Source organism: Alligator mississippiensis, chromosome 2 (genome assembly GCF_030867095.1).
Source record: "Alligator mississippiensis isolate rAllMis1 chromosome 2, rAllMis1, whole genome shotgun sequence".
Classification (NCBI taxonomy): domain Eukaryota; kingdom Metazoa; phylum Chordata; order Crocodylia; family Alligatoridae; genus Alligator; species Alligator mississippiensis.
Window position 1 is genome coordinate 293,273,818 of NC_081825.1, and position 17,446 is coordinate 293,291,263.

General features: G+C 49.2%; 1 protein-coding gene across 7 annotated transcripts in view; it reads left to right on the forward strand.

The window, feature by feature from the left end:
* The window catches only part of FBXO34 (F-box protein 34), a 49,368-nt gene that overhangs the window by 29,125 nt on the left and 2,797 nt on the right, over positions 1–17,446 (forward strand). For 5 of the 7 annotated variants that reach the window (XM_059723328.1, XM_059723326.1, XM_006273916.4 and 2 more), the window contains one exon: positions 6,095–6,294. In XM_059723328.1, coding sequence (XP_059579311.1) covers positions 6,215–6,294 — 80 coding nt within the window. In that variant the 5' untranslated portion in view covers positions 6,095–6,214. Of the gene's footprint in view, positions 1–1,027; positions 1,470–6,094; positions 6,295–17,226; positions 17,375–17,446 lie in introns of those variants that run through there. The other 2 variants (XM_019479975.2, XM_059723329.1) reach the window with 2 other exon arrangements.

Below are 17,446 nucleotides of genomic sequence, written 5' to 3' on the forward strand. Positions count from 1 at the left end.
CATTCGCGGAGGATACGAGAACATATCCCCCGCAAGGGTTGCTTGTATTGGATTAAAGCACGGTTACAGGACATCTGCAGATGGTTTTGTGCCAGCGAGAAATCAGTGACTGTCGAAACAAATTGACTTTTTCTCTCTAGCTTTCCTCTTCTGAGAGAATTGTAAAGCATGTTAACATGCGCTCGGGGGTTCTCTTCGAGCGGTGATTTGCACTGCAGAGTGGAGAAAAAACATCCATCTCATTAAAATACTCTAGAAGTATTAAAATTGAAGAGGGCACCTGAAATCAGTGCAGCGTAATGGGCCAAAAAATCATCCTTCTGATGTGATAAATACTATGGTGCCGTGTAGTTGAGAGATCCTGGGATCTCTGGTGGAAAAACCAGGCACCTTCACTGACAGTCTCTCATCACCCTGTTGGATGTTGACTTTTAGTACTGAGCTGTGGGGAGGATTCATCGTTTACAGAATAAGCAGCATCACTTCTGCAGCATTCAGCGAACATCTTGGTGGTCTTGCAGTGATATAACCCTGCTTAACTTGAGACCCTGTTGGATGCCCACAAGGTCAGGCTGAGTATCGGCTGAATGGACCCTTCACTCAAAAGTGTCTTGCTTCCAGCCCATGTACTTTACTCTTTGACATGTTTGGTGCTTCAGAATGAAAGTGGAACATGCAAGGGCTTTATTTTGTCTTCACCAAGAATGCTCCAACACGTGTAGAGCACCAAAATGCCGGAGAACTAGTAGAAGTTGCTGTCTCTGTTGTGCTCAACTAGGAGTCCTATTTCTGCTGGACAGATGGCCTCTGCCTCATTTTTGCAATTCTCTGCATGTCACCACTGTATAAATCTGGGACTTTCCTTTTAAAGCTCCTTCCGGAAAAGACCAAACTCCTGCCCTTCCTGTGAGCTTCAAAGAATGTGGTACCCTGCTTGGCAGAGTTGGACCCAACTCTCTCTGCTCTCATCTGTACTTGCTGAGCTGGAATATTTGCTCTTACAGACTGCTATTTGTTTTCACAGACTGCTGCAGCAGCAGCTCACAGATCGAATGAACCTTCTCAGCGCAGTGAACTGCTGTCTGTTCAGTTGGAGACGCGCTCCTCCTTGCACCACTGAGGGCTGTTGCTTTTCTTCGAGAGATGTGCCCAGGGCTGATTCAGGGAAGGAAGCTGGATCCGTCTTCAGTTCTACTAGCTTTGTTCTGGCTTTGGATGCACTTCATTGCATCTGTTCTGTCGAAATGTAACCACACTGAAAACTGCGATTGGCTGGAGGGGGACAGCTTCAAGGGAAGTACTCTGCTTTGAGCAGTGTTGCTTCTTTGACTAGCTGAGGGATCGAACTGCTGACCTCTGGATATAAAAGTGTGACATTTCGCTGTTCAAGCGGCAGGGGCAGATGAGTTGGCTTCCAGGCAGCAGCAGTCTTAGCAAATGCCTTTATGTGGATCAGACACTAACCCTGTGTAAGAGGTTCTGCTATAATGGGAGTTGTACATGCATATCACAAAAAGATACAGCATGTGTTGCTTGATTTTTCTCAAATGCAATAATATGAAAACGCTCCTCACCGATTTGTATTCCTTGCAGGCTTTTCAGAAGTTCAGCTTCTCTTCTTGTCTTTCCTCCACCTGTTTCTTGGTGCACCCTCTTTTCCTATTCCAAATTGCCGTGGTCCTCCTTTGTACTTCTGCAAGAAGAAGTATTAACTTGATCTGATCCAAAAGGCAATGTTCCTGGTACGCAGCTTGTAACTTGCTGTGGAATTTGTACCTCAACTTGGCCTTGCTCACATACAGCTGAACCCTAAGAGGCCTTTTAGTTGCACCCTGGGGAATTGTACAATTATGTGGCCACACAGTTTTGTGCATTAAACCTATGACCACACATAACCGCATAATTTTGCATAACCCAGGCGGGCTCTGTGCCTCTACCTCCACAGGGCTCCCAACACTCCAGCTGGGAGCTCCTGCCTGCAGGGGGGGCTTGTGGGTGGATGACAGCCCCTGCTGCCAGTGCCCCTCTGGGCACTCATGGCCATGGCAGGAACAGCCCTCCAGCAGCATATGGCTCTGGGAGAGCCCCAGGGGTTGCACATGGCGGTACAGATGCACGCTAGCAGGTCAGCTTTTCAGACCAGACCAGGCTGCTCTATGCATGCGGGAGCTACGTGCCATCAGGCTGGGCCAGCTGGCTCCATGCCTCCACATGGTGCTTCCAAGCACTCCAGCGGGAAGCTGCACATGGAGGCATAGAGCCTACCCAACCTGATTGGCATGCAGCTCCTTCCTGCAGGCCTCAAGCCCCACATGGAGGCACAGAGCCAGCCCAGTCTGATCTGAAGGCGTGCACCAGCAGGTCAAGCCAATGCCACTGCCTGCAGCCCCTGGGACTCAACACATAACTTTGAACTTTTTCTGCGCATAATTCCCTGGGGTGTATTTAATGTGGCTACTTATCTTGTCAGCATTGTGGTAGATGGGAGTTTGATATAGCATCTGTGCCCTCTTGTTTATGGATGTTAACTCCTTTCACAGGTGCCAGGTGTTTATTGGAAAATGACTACCATAGTGCATGTAACGCATGCGCTCCATATGGGAACTCTTTAAGGCTGGTGTTACAGTATGCAAAAAGGTGTATGGCATATTTTTTAATGCCACAGTAGCCATTACCAGCACACGAATATAATCCTGGCTGTATATGTTAGTTCCCACTAGATCTGAAATCCCAGTGAGGATGACCAAAAAGAAAAGCTAGGTGAAACCCTGAGTGAAAATCAGAATCTAAATGTTTCCATTGAGGGTGGATGGGAAGCAATGTAGATAGGGGTCCCCTGTGTCTCTTTCTCTTTCTTTCTCTCTCTTGCTAGGTCTTAAATACTTAAACTTTTATGAGGCTTAAAAATCTTGGTTCAAATTCTTCAGGGTTTTTTATGAAGTTACTCATGTACATGTCTATCTTGAGCACAAATGTATGTGTTTTTTGGGGTTTATCAGGAATGATTTATGATACTGGTATTATTCTATGCTATAACTTCCCATATGCCATGGATTAGGCAGTGATTGCACTAACGTGTATTCTGCTGGGAAGCTTTGATTCCTACTACTGCTGATCAACAACTTCAACTCTTGGAACATGCAACCAAAAAGCTTCTGTTATCTGTCAGTCCAGTGCTGCTCACTTCTCCTGCGTGGCCTCAAAGCTGTGATGGAGTTTCTGTTGAGTTCTCTGTGTAGACTATAGGATAGTAGGGAAGCACCGATTTTAAAGATTTTCTTGGCCGATACTGATAGTTGGTTATTCACCAGGCATGTTGGCCAATGTCGATCCGATTAACTGATATACAGGAGCACAGACAAGCAACGTGGAGAGCAGCTTGTTGCAGGGAAGTCTGTGGAGGCGAAGGTGTGTATAGTGGGGGTAAAGGCCTCCACGGTGAGGGAGGGAGTGGGGCAGGAGCTGGGGGTACTGCCCAGCCAGGACAGCAAATGGGACCCTGGGGCTGGGGCGGGGAATGGGATGGAGATGCAGGCTGCTCATCCAGGGGATCAGCATCCCAGCACTTAATGGCAGCGGGGATGCTTGAACTAAAGCTCATCAAATGAACTTCAGTTTAAGTGCTGCTGCCACCATTTATCAGCACTGGGACACTTCTAGGAGCTGAGCTGAATAGGGCGAGGGCAGAAGCAGGCTGCCCACTGGGCTCGAGGCTCTCCACTCTACTGCCTTTGCCCCAGGAGCTGCATGCTGGCTGTGTCCCCCCTGTCTGCTGGGTAGCAGTGGCAGTGGTGAGTTGTGCCTCCTGCTGCTGGGCAGGCAGAACTCACCACCACCACCACCACTGCTGCCCGGTGGGTGGGGGATGCAAGGCCAGCGCATGGCTCCTGGGGCAAAAGCAGCAGAGCAGAGAGCCCTGAGCCCACAGCGGGCAGCCTGCATCCACCCTCTGCACAAATCTGGGGGGCATATGCCCCCCACACCTTGCCTGGGGGTGCATGCAGTAGTGGGGAGCTGCCTCTTGCTCCCTGCCCTGGCCCCAGGTCCTATCCCCCTCTCCCCACCCCAGACCCCTTCTCCTTCACAGACTTACCTGCAGGGTGCTGCAGTCCTGGCCACCACATGGCAGCTGCATACATGCACACGGCATTTGGGGGCCCTGGCCAGAAAGCATATTGTATTTATGGGTGACATTATCAGCTATACCACCCCAAAAAAGCTGATAGCCAATAATGTTAACTTTCCTTTTATCTGTACCAATCCAACATGCAACCCATATATCGGTGCACCCCTAATTACTAGGTAACCTTTTTTTTTTAGGCTCCTGCTTAATTCCATATGAACAAAAGATTGGCCCACAGGAGGGGATGTGAAACGTCAGTCTTCCTTACTCAAATTTTACCTGCTTTTCACAGGGAAGGCACTTCAGCTCATTTCTGAGTGGGTTGTGATAGGTGGGGTTTGTGGTTGAGAGTGAAGTTGCCAAGCTGCAGTCAGCAGTGGCGCAGCATTGACTTAGCTGAAGCACCCCACAGGCACCACATCAGGAGAGTGTTGCTTTTGATGGGCAAGTGCTTGCTTTTCGGCAGGCTTGCCAACAGCTTGTGCGGGACTCCCTCTCTGGAGGGGTTTTGATTTTAGCAAACGCTTGGCCCCAGCCATTCCTCCCCCCCATGCAGGGAGATTCTGCTCGGCAGAGATCTTGTGGCAAGAACGGGAGGCAGGGGGGCTCGGGAGCAGTTGACAAGGGTGAAACAACCTGCTACAATAGCTGAGAAAATCTTCTGGGTCGGAGGGTTACCATCATCTCAGTCAAATAGCATTCCTTCATTATGGCATCACTGTGTTCATCCTCTGGAGAGGAAGTAAACCGTGCACTGTAAAGCAATCTGTTGGCAGTTCGCACTTCAATGCTTGAGTTTTTCCAGGCCTCATTTGCTTTGTCACTTTTTTTCCTCTACATTTTCGGTTTGAAGGTGGTGGTGGTTACACTGTCAAAAACATGCTTAAAGCACAGCTAAGCGTCTGCTACGAGGACACAGGCAGACAAGGTTCTTTGGGTAAATCCAATATCTTTTATTAGACCAACTAAAATAGTTGGAAAAACAACCTATACCCCTGCTACGAGGACACTGATTTAAAGGAAACGACCTACTGCAGGCCAGAGATACTGCATCACAACTTTGTTTTGGCTTCATTTTTCTCTTATCTATACGTGGTGTTAATCAAGGCCAGCTTCCATGAAGGTCTAAGGATGGGTGGCAGCATGTGTGTGGTTCTTTTGGTCTTTTCTGAAATCTATTATGTCACTGAGTCGAAAGCTTGCATTGCTTCTTATGGCAGCATTTAACAGCTTTTCTGCTCCAGCATGTTCTTTTCTTTTTTGTCTCTAAAACCCTTCCCCATGTGACTGCCACTTAGCAGAAAATGTCGTGGCCTATGTGCATTGTTTGAATGTATGTTTAATGTCAATCAGGGCTGTCCGGTGGGCGGCCTGAAGGCTTAATGTGCAGCCCCCGGGCTCCCACCCACTCACCACTCTGCCTGTTGCTCTTGCGGCAGTGGCTGGGGACTCTGAGCTCCTGCTCCCCCTCTGGCATCCTAGTCCCTGCCCCAAATACTGGGGGGGTTGCACAGCGGGAGGGGCCAGGCTGCCTGTTGTGGGGGAGGGAGCTGAGCTGTGCTTGGCAAAGGAGGGAGCGTTGGCTGTGTGCTGCTGGTGGCTTATCTGTGCAGCCAGGAATAGGATGCATGGGGGAGGGGGGTGGTTCCTTGTATGGCCAGGGAGGGCAGCTACAACATGCAGACCCCAAATGCTCAATGAATAGCCTTGATGCAAGGTGTCCTGTCAGCATCAAGCATTGCAGTCACGCAGGGGGTCAAACATAGCACGTGCCTTCGACTGGCCTCTGGAGCAAATATATTGTGATGATTTGTATCTTGGTGGGGCTCGAACCTCTAGTCCGGGCCCCAGGTATCGTGGTTTTGGGTCTTATTCATGTACCCTGCTGTACAAGCAGAGAGAGCCAGGCTGTGCTTCACAGCTTTGCTGGGATCTAATGATGTCTTCTGTTTATCGGTTTTGTTTTTCCAGTTTCTAGGTGGCAGAGACGCAGTGAAACGCTGCGTGGGGCAGGAAGAGCGGATGAGGGAGCCTGGTGCAGAAATAGAGATGGATTGGCTGTGACAGCGTGCCTTAGCCAGGGAGGCAGTTATGATGAAGAGTTCCTGCAGAGCTGGCCTCCACAGGGAACCTCTGAATTCCACATCCTCCACCGTCCACCACGTCAAAAGGTAGGAACAGACCAGCGGGTCCAGGAAGAATTAAATGCATAGCAGTGGTTAGGCCTGCGCCTTAGTTCCCTGTTACTTTGTGTGTCCGTCAAGTACCCTAAATGTATCGTTGGGGCTAACTCTTGTGTCTTTCGTTTGAGCAGAACATTAGCAATAGCTGGAAAGGCTTAAGGGCAGAATTGTTCCCTAACACTTTGATTTGATAAGGACAATTACAGATTCATTACTGCTACAAAAAACCCCAAAGGTTTCTCTGAGCGCAGCAGCAGCAACCGCTGTAAATTTAATAAGGGAATGTAGCTTTTGAAGTCAAAGTATAATTGGAGAGTAGGTCGTTGTAGGTCTTAAAACCTAAGAGCATGCTTAAAGCAAATAGAAATATATTGTGGTGATCTGTCTTGCCATGGAGCAAGTAAATGGTATTAGCTGAAATTTGCTTTCCTCGCTCACCTGTTTTATCTGCTTAAAATCAGCTGTGTGCCTTCTTTAAGCAGTAGTGTTTATAAAGCATTCCTACCAATGCTTTAAAGAAAATGCAGCTTAGAAAATACTGACCTCAAGTGGATAGAAAGCATGTTTTTTGTTTTTAAAGTGTCTTCTAATCTTCTTGTGAGTGGAGGGGAAGGGCTGGCATTTAATTTCCAATACTTGTGCGCATTTGAACCCTACCAAATGCGTGTGAATAACTTTTTCTTGGCCTGGTGGATGGATGTGCTTCCTCCATCAGCTTGAGTAACTGGGAGCCAGATCCTGTAAACTAGGCAGAACTCAGGCCCTGGGCTAACAGACCCACAGGAGCCAGATTGTCCACTACATTGTGTTGGGTTTCTTTTCAGCATTGCTGGCTGTACTGGTCAACCCCCATGCACTAGGGCTGTTCTGTGTCTGTGCCCCCAGAGCCTTGCCCTCCACCAAAGGAATCTTCTTGAGAATAGTCTTTGGTTTCCTGTGGCCTGCTTGAGCATGGCACTAGGGGCAAGCCCAGGGCTGTGGATCCAGCCGGAAGGCCTTGGGGGGGTTCCCAAAAGTCCAAGTGAGTGACTGTAATTTAACGCTAACTCTCATCTAGCACTTCTTCTCTCCTAGATCTCAAAGTGCTTTACAAAGGAGTTCAGCATCAGTAGCCCCACTTGCAGATGGGGAAGCAGAGGCGTGGGGAGGGGAAGTGACTTGTCCAAGGTAACTTTCCTGGGAAAGCACTGAGTTGTACCCTGCAGTCTGGTCCCGTGTAGCTGGCAGCACCGTAGTTATGGAAGTGCAGAGAAGGAGGTTGCGTGTCTCGCTGCAGATTCTCTTCACATATTTGATTATTAAAATGTTTCAGGGTTTAGCCAAAAGCATCCTGTTTGGCAATGGTGCTGTGATGCCTCACGTTCTCATCCTTCTCAATAGGATTAAGCTTCCCTGTCAGGAGAGTTCCTCGCCAGCATGTTGCATTATGGGAAATGTAGTCCTCAAGGGGAGTTTGGTCCACAGAAGGAGGAAACTGATTAGGTGGAAAATTTTTCTACCAGCCATAATACAGACTTCTGTTCCATATTCTGACCCTTCATAAAGCAAATAAACCAACCAACCTGTGTTTCTTGGCCAGGAGTTGGCAGTCTTAGGAGCAGTGGACTGAATTAAGGGAGCTCAGTCTGAAGGCAGACTGCTGCCACTTCACCTCCCAGCACTGTCCTGGCTGGGCAGGCTGGATTAAATTGCTTGGAGGGCAGGATTTGGGCTCTACCTTGCCGACTCCCTGTTGTACACTGTTGATTTGTGAAGATATAACCAACTGGTTCACATTTGAAGTATGCTCTGTCGTCCTGAGTCTGGAGGCATCTTGAAACAACAATAATAGCTCCTAGGCCATGCCTCTTACTAGGAACAAAGGTGTGATCTTGGTTCAGTTTAGCGAGCACAGATACTAGTAAGCTATTTATTATGAACATGAAGTACTTTGTTTTAACTTGAGTTAACTGTTGCCATTGACCTGCGTTTCCTTCACAAGCTAAGGTACCTCATAGTTTCGTGATTGGTAGGGTCGGAAGGGACCTGAGGCAATCATCTAGTCCGACCCCCTGCCACGGCAGGAAAGAGCACTGGGGTCAAACGACCCCGGCCAGATGTTCGTCCAGCCTTTTTTTAAAGACCCCCAGGGTAGGAGCCAGCACCACTTCTTTTGGAAGTTGGTTCCAGATCCTAAACGCCCTGACAGTGAAATAGCACCTCCTAATGTCTAGCCTGAAACTACCCTCTGCTATCTTGTGTCCGTTGTTTCTTGCAACTCCCGGGAGTGCGCGGGGGAACAGGGACTCTCCCAATGCCTGCTGGTCCTCCTTAACTAGTTTGTAGACTGCCACTAGATCCCCTCTCAGCCTTTTCTTTTGGAGGCTGAACAGGTTCAGGTCCCTCAGCCTCTCCTCGTAGGGCCTGCCCTGCTGCCCCCAATCATGCGGGTGGCCCTCCTCTGGACCCTCTCCATGCTGTCCACATCCCTCCTGAAGTGCGGCACCCAGAACTGGACGCAGTACTCCAGCTGCGGCCTGACCAGTGTCGCATAGAGGAGGAGGATCACCTCCTTGGACCTGCTTGAGATGCATCTGTGGATGCACAACAAAGTACGGTTGGCCTTCCTGACCGCGTCCCCACACTGTCGGCCCATGTTCATTGTGGCATCAGTGATGACTTCAAGATCCTTTTCTGTCTCAACACTGGTGAGAAGGGAGTTCCCCAGCCTGTAGGTGTGCCGCTGGTTCTTCCTCCCCAGGTGCAGCACCCTGCACTTGTCAGTATTGAAACCCATCCTGTTCTCATCAGCCCACCCCTGTAACCTGTCTACGTTTACTTGCACCCTGTTCCTTCCTACTAGCGTACCCACTTCACCCCGTATCTTAGTGTCATCTGAGAACTTGAACCAGGGTGCTTTCTACCCCCTCGTCCAAGTCACTGATGAAGATGTTGAACAGTGCAGGCCTGAGGACCAAGCCCTGGGGAACCCCACTACCCACATCCCTCCAGGTCGACTAAGACCCGTCCACCACCACTCTTTGGGTGTGGCCCTCCAGCCAGTTAGTGACCCATCTGACTATGTAGGCATCAACGCCACTGTCTCCTAGTTTCTTACTGAGAATGGGGTGAGAGACTGTTGAAGGCCTTCCTGAAGTCCAGAAAGACTATATCCACTGTGACACCTGCATCCAAGGACTTGGTGACCTAGTCATAGAAGGCCACCAGGTTGGTTTGACAAGACCTCCCCCTAATGAACTCATGCTGGTTGCCCCTGAGCATAGCCTCCGCTGCTGGCCCTTCCTGGACATAGAATCATTATAGAATCATAGAAGTCGGGTCGGATGGACCTTGCAGGTCTTCAGGTCCGACCACCTGCCTGGGCAGGAAGAAAACTGGGCTCAGATGACCCCAGCCAGGTAGGCATCGAGCCACTTCTTAAAGACCCCCAGGGTAGGAGCCAGCACCACTTCCCTTGGAAGTTGGTTCCAGATCCTAGCTGCCCTAACTGTGAAGTAGTTCCTACGGATGTCTAATCTAAACCTACTCTCCAACAGCTTGTGACCGTTATTCCTTGTTATCTGGGGGGGCGCTAGGGGAAGCAAGGTCTCCCCCAAACCCTTCTGGTCCCCCCTAGTGAGTTTATAGACGGTCACCAGGTCCCCCCTCAGCCTTCTCTTGTGAAGGCTGAACAGGTTCAGGTCCCGTAACCTCTCATTGTAGGGTCTGCCCTGCTGTCCCTGGATCACGAGGGTGGCCTCCTCTGGATCCTCTCGATGTTTCCACATCCCTCTTGGAGTGGGGTGCCCAGAACTGGACACAGTACTCCAGCTGTGGCCTGACTAGTGTCACGTAGAGGGGGAGGATCACCTCCTTGGCCCTACCTGAGATGCACCTGCAGATGCATGATAGGGTCCGGTTAGCCCTGCCAGCCGTGACCTCGCATTGTCGGCCCACGTTCATCTTGGAGTCAGTAATGACTCCAAGATCCCTTTCTGCCTCTGTGCTCTCAAGAAGGGAATTTCCCATCTTATAAGTGTGCTGCTGGTTACTACTGCCCAACTGCAGCACCCTGCACTTGTCCATATTGAAACGCATCCTGTTTTTGTTAGCCCACCCCTGCAACCTATCCAGGTCTTTCTGCAGTCTCTCCCTCCCTGCTAACGTGCCCACCTCTCCCCATATTTTGGTATCATCAGCAAATTTGAACAGGTTGCTTTTCACCCCGCCATCCAAATCGCTGATAAAGAAATTGAACAGTGCAGGCCCAAGGACCGAGTCCTGGGGGACTCCGCTGCCCACTTCCCCCCAGGTAAATATGACCTATCCACCACCACCCTCTGCATACGACCCTTCAGCCAATTAACAATCCATCTGACGTCGTAGGCATTGATGCCACAGTCGCCTAGTTTTTTAATGAGGATGGGGTGGTCGACAGTGTCAAAGGCCTTGCTGAAGTTCAGAAAGACTACATCCACGGCAGCACCTGCATCCAGTGCTTTTGTGACCTGATCGTAAAAGGCAATCAGGTTGGTCTGACATGACCTGCCCCTAATGAAACCGTGCTGGTTGCCCTTGAGCATCATCCCCAATGCTGGCCCATCACAGATGTGCTCCTTGATGATCTTCTCAAAGAGTTTCCCCAGGATTGAGGTAAGACTGATGGGCCTATAGTTGCCCGGGTCCTCCCTCCTCCCTTTCTTAAAGATGGGGACCACATTGGCTATCTTCCAATCATCTGGCACCTGGCCCAAGCGCTTATAAAGCCGTGCCAAGGGCTCTGCAATAACCCCTGCTAGCTCCAACACCCTGGGGTGGAGAGCATCTGGACCTGCTGATTTGAACACGTCCAGCCCCTCCAGTAGCACTCTAACCTGGTCCTCCTCAACCTTAGGTCTGGAGGCGTTCCCCTCGAGTCCGTCTTGAATCACAGTGGGGGAGTCCCTGTCCCTGCACAAGAAAACGGAGGTGAAGAATTTATTGGAGGTCTGCCTCCTCCTCTGGCGCGACCACCACATTGCCCAGCGTATCTTTCAGGGGCCCCACACTTCCTGGTGCCTTCTTCATCCTCCCTATGTATTTTGAAAAAGGACTTTTTATTATCTTTGATCTTGGATGCTAGTCCTAGCTCTGTCTGCCTTAGCTTTCCTAACAGCCCTGCTACAGGCCCGAGCAGTGGAGGTATACTCCTCTTTGGAGATCGCTCCCCCTTTCCACCGGGTGTACGCTGCATTTTTGGCAACCAGGCGTTCCCGGACGTCCTTGGTGAGCCAGGGAGGCTTTTGGGCACTCCTGCCCCTTTGCTTCTAGTTGGGATCGTCACCTCTTGGGCCCTGAGTATCGTCTCCTTAAGGAACGACCACTTATCTTGGGCACTGAGTTCCCCTGCCCTCAAGAACCCCAGTGCCTCTCCCACCGATCTCAACTCTTTGAAGTTGGCCCTCTTGAAGTCTAGGGCTACTGCCTTGCTGCAGGCCCTTGTCACCCTGCACTGGATGATGAATTCCAGCAAGCGATGATCGCTATCACCCAGGTGGTCAAGGACCTGGAGCCCCCTGACCAGATCATCGCCTGTGGCCAGGACCAGGTCCAACAGGGCATTTCCTCTGGTGGGACTGTGCACCTCCTGGGTTAAGTGGGGGTCCTGTATCTCGGCCACGAACCTCCTGGATCGGTCTGACCTGGCTGACTGCTCTTCCCAGCAGATGTCCGGGTAATTTAGATCACCCATGACAACTACATCCCTTGCCTTAAGTGCCTCTGCAAGCTGGCCTGAAAATTCCCGATCCAGCACCTCCCCTTGGTTGGGGGGGTCTGTAGTAGACCCCCACCGTTACATCCCTCTCCCCATGACTCCCTTGTATCTTGACCCAAAGCACTTCAGCTTGCCCCTCCTCCGACCCCATTTTGCTGGCGGAGGATGTGAATTGCTCTTTGACATGTGCCAGGATAATTCTTTCGAAAAGCTTCCCCAGGACCGAGGTAAGACTCACGGGCCTATAGTTTCCTGGGTCCTCCTTCTTCCCTTTTTTGAAGATGGGGACCACATTGGCCCTTTTCCAGTCCTCCGGCACATCGCCCGAGCGCCATGAGTGCTCATAGAGCTGTGCCAGAGGTCCTGCAATGACCCCTGCTAGTTCCTTCAGCACTCTGGGGTGGAGATCATCAGGACCTGTGGATTTAAATACATCCAGTCCCTCCAGAGGTTCCCTGACAAGGTCCTCGTTAACCCTAGGCCTGGGTGTGCCACCCACAGGGCCCTCAGGGGTGCCAGTGGGGGAGAGATCCAGGTCTCTCCTCAGAAATACGGAGGCAAAGAAATTGTTGAATATGTCAGCTTTACCGTCAGGTGAGATGACCAGATTTCCTAGCGTGTCCTGCACCTCTTTTTTTCCCCCCAGCGAAGGACGCGTGCTCTTTCTTCTAGCAGCTTGATTAGTCAATAACTAATTAAATGACAGCTTTGCAATTTACTTCATTTCTGAACATTTTTGGGAGAAACATCCACTAATGCTTTTCTCCCCTAACCATTTCAAGCCACATCTACCGTGATAAACTCCACAGTCACTCTCTCAACTGTAAAAATTGACACCTCAAAAACCAAGTGGTAGAGAAAGAGGGGTTGAATTTTATGACGGGCCAAAGAACATAAAGCGTAAGTTGCCAATTCTGCACATTTTTTGTATTGAATTTGTTCAAAAATATACAACTTAATTTTTTTTTTTTTTAAGTACTTGCAGCTGCCACCACTCCCAGCTTGTCAAAAACAAAAATGTAAAAAATGGAGAGGTTGGGGTAGCTGTGAACTTTGGTTGTGGCCCATCTTTGTAAGCAAGTTTGGATCAGAAGTTTTATTTCATGTAGAATATCTAGTTGGAATATATGCTGCTGCTTCAAGTTTTTCTGATCTTCACAACATAGGGGGCTGGAGCTTTTCTTCCAAGAAAATCTCTAAGTTCAGTTAATTTTTTTTCTAAAATACAGATGTTCCTCACCTCCAGTGACCTGAAAGTTGAGGCAGGTAGCATTACTATTCTGTTGGTCAGGCAGAATTAGCACAGAAACTTGATAGCTGTCTAAAGCTATTGCAATAGGGTTTTCATTGTGTCTGGAGCTGTTAAAAAAGATACCAATGCTGAATTCAAATAAGGTAATTACTTTGATAGTAAAACTTAATTCAGTTGCTTTCATATAAAATTTTACATGAGTTAACTTTCAGTAATATTCTTTTGCTTTGTCTTAAAGTAACCTAAATAGCTGAAGAAATGTAAGAGCTTAAATGAAGAATCTATAATAGATGACGTCTGGCTCTCCTTTGTCTTTCTCCATAGACCATAAATAGCTTTGAACAGCTGAACTAACTCTACCGGCTCAACTTGTCGTCTAAGCATGTTGGTATAATCAGTTTAGTCCCATTTTTACTCATCTAATACCTTGTCTTACCTTCACTTGCTGTCTCTTTAATAAAGGATATTTACCCTGCTGACTTCCTGTATGTCAGAAAAAATGTTCAATGCATATGTAAAACAGCAGTCTGTTCAACCCTGCAAACTTCCCAATATGCAGTGGTCAGGGGCCATGTTATTTCTAGTCTGAAAAGTGGTACATATAGCTGCACAGTGCATTTTCATGGGTATGACTCTTGGTTAAGTGATGTGCTACCTACTGAACTGCAAGCCCTGTTTTCTGTGCTTTCTTGTATGGTTTCTCATCCTACAGTTCAATGACCTGACACCCCCCCCCCAGCCTGAGACATGAAGCAACAACAGACTCTCCCTGTACCTGAAGAAGGGTGTCTGTATCAGAAAGCTTGCAAAGAACATTTTTTCCAACTGTTCCTGTTTGTCTAATAAGAGATCACATTTACCCAAAGAACCTTGTCTGCCTGGGACGATGCAGGCACCCCTTTATCTCTGTTAATCAGTGTTCTGGCATGTTCAGGTCCCCACTGTGCTCTGAGTTGTTGGGTACTTACAGAAACAACTTGGGTAGAGCAAGATGAGAGGTGCCCAAGAACCAATTGATAAGTCCAAACAAACACTTTGATGTGCACTCACAAAAGTTAGGCCCGGTCTACAGTAGGGTCCGACCAGTGAACTGTGCGCGCACAGAGCGCTTCTGGAGCAGCAGAACCCTCCTTTCACCTGGAAGGGTTGCGCTGGCTTGGCAGAAGTGGAATCCAGCTGCTGCTCCTGCTGGCTGGCGAGGCAGCTGGTTTCATCCCAGAGCGCACACCCAGAAGCACTTGAGCATGCAAGTGGTCCAGTGGCTTAGTGATGGTGGCTGATTTCAGCCACCACAGCTTTTGCTGGTAGAGACAGGCAAGTATAGATGCACCACGTTCCTTCCCAGCTGGCATTTCCAAGTGGCTTCTATGTGTAGTGCTCAACAGAGTCTGTTGCACTAATCCAGCTGGCAGGGGTGAAGAGTAGCCATTTGGGAAGTGAGGCTGCAGTCTCCTTGTTAAGCCCAGTTAAGGAGCTGGGAAGGCATTGGCTACAGCAGAGGATCTCATAGGATCCCAGACTGCATCCTAGAGCAAGGTAGAATAACCACATACCAAACCATCCTGTCCCAGTGTTCCCCAGGGATATTACCCACCCCGGGCCAGTCAGTACAGAGCTCTGTGACTCCCCTGGTCTGGAAAGGCAGAACAACGAGCAAAATAAAAGCAGAACAAAGATGGAGCCACCCTTGCAGCTCCATGCTGTGGGTTTGCTCAGCTCAGGCTTTAGTAGTGATCGAGGTTGGAGATGTTGTCCACATATACTAGTATAATTTTTTTTATGCCTGCTGTCGGCAGTGAAGAATATTCACTTCTAGATGCTACTTGTCCTGATAGTTGCTGGGCAGACTCTTGGGAGCAGCTAGGGGCCTTGCCACAGGTTGCTCCATCTCTAAAAACCCAACAAATGCACTGTGCGAGTCAACTTGGCGTAGGTCCATTTGGAAATTTTAACTGTTTTAGAAGCACATCACCTCGAGCATGGGCTCTGTGCCCTGTGTGCATGCAGCCAGGGTTGCATTGTGTGGCTCTAGTGATTCCTCGCAGCTCTCTGCTCCTGTTAGCAGGTTTGGCTCTGCATGGCCTGGATTCTCTTCCTACCTGAGTGCCGTCAGTGGAGCCGTTAGTTGTTTTGTACAAATCTAAAGGCGGTGGGTTTAGACTGTGTAAATGCTGATTAGGGCTGTGCAAAGCTTCAGTCCCTGATTCGGTTCAGTGGAGATTTGGCCCGGTTCGGTGGCTGAATCTCCAAATCGAATCGAAAGACCCTTTAATCTCTCCAAGTCGAATCGGAGATTTGGCAGTTCGGACATAGACGCAGCTTTCAATGTTTTTTCTACATATCTCTAGGTAGCAGGTGACTCATGAGTGCTGTGATGATGGGACACATGGAGTGTCCCACAGAAGCACGGGTGGGTCCCCGTTGCACTCGGCAGCATGCCTGGAAGTGGACCACAAGCACTTCTGGTTTGCTGGGGAGTGCACGGGGGGGGCCCCCTGGCTCCATGATTGGTACCTCCTAGCTCTGGGGGGTCCCCCCACAGCTGATCACCAAGTCATGGTGGTGCAGAGGGGGCCCTGCATGCTCCCCAGCAGGTTCACTGCTGAGCATGCAGGGGTCCCCCCGCGCTCCTGGGAGACGCTCCATCCGCCCCAGCATCAGTGATCACAAGCCGCGCTGGTACCTCGAGGGATGTAGAAAAAACATTTAAAGCTGTATCTGTGTCCGAATCGCTGATTCTCTGACTGCATTGAATCTTCAGATTTGGATTTGGGTGAATAGAATCGGGGGCAGTGATCCAAGTCAATGAATTGAATCTCTGTCCCTGAAGCGGGCTGAATCTGAATTGAATAGGGTCTGCTTCGCACACCCCTACTGCTTATGGAAAGAGGTCATGGGAAGGGAAGAGTCTGGCTTGCTTTTTTCAGACCCTGGAACCTATTGGGGAAAATGTCTTGTTAACCAAGCCTGTGTAGCACGTGAAATGCTCTGCTCGATGGTGCTAGGGCTTCATAAGCTGTGGGTGGGCAAGTGTGGGGGCTCTGGCGAGTCGGCAGCATTCGTTTCCTTGGCGCGCACGCTCATAAAAAATGCAGCATTCAGCTCCCATTTTTAAACGAACAAGCCTGGATTATCCTGTTGTCAAAAGAGGATTTCTGATGTAAAAAATGTAAATCTGTTACCATAGGAACATAATCTACAGCTACTTTTGTAATATGCTTAGGTGATAGCCCAGTGAAACCAGAAGCTGAAGTCCCCTGGTAATTGGACCCACATAGTCCACATGGCAACTGTACCCATTCCTAATGCACAGCCTTTCTGTATGTTAAACACTTACAAATACTTAAATGCCCTGCTGGAAGGGAAGCACAGAGTATGTTACAGTAGTGCAAGAGCTATTGCTGTCATAAGACCACTTATGTTCAGTTGTTTCCGACTTATAGCTATGAGATTAATGTAAAAATATCTACTTGATATTAGCTCAATTCATGATGGTGCAAAACACTGAATTCATGACTATCAATTAAGTTACTGCTGTAAGCAGATATTTAGAGTTCTCCCTGCATGTAAAACTGATAGCTGTATGGGCAAACACCTTTAGTACCTTGTTAGCGAAATACTAAGGGATAGATCTGATTTTGAGAGGCATCAAGATCGTATACCTGCTGCGGTTCTTTGTATCCCTTTGATTGCCAAGTTCTCCAGTTGGCTCTGACAGCCAGCCTTTTGTTGACTGAAAAGGCTTTTTATATTCAGTGACTGACTTCAGAATAAGGGGTGCACATGTTACAAGCCTCGCAGTTGGATTATAACTGAAGGGACCAAAAAATCTCTTTAGTAGCTAGCATCAAATCTTGGAACAAGGGGACAATAGATAATAAGCAGGGGTGGGGAGAGCATGTTTGTATTTAAATGCTTCCATGATTTTTTATAGAGAAATTATGTCCGGAAGCCTTGTTGTGCTCCTTGAGGCTCACGAAAACATTAGCATTAGCCCGAGTTCTCGGAGGGTGAACCGCAGCGATGTCCGCAGTCTGGGGAAGGTGGCATTGCTGCCACCCTGTAGACTTCTGCTGCCTGTGGTGAGCCTGCAAGGGGCCTTGTGATGCTTGAAGTCGGGGGTAAGCAGGACCTCTCCGGGCTTTTAAATTATA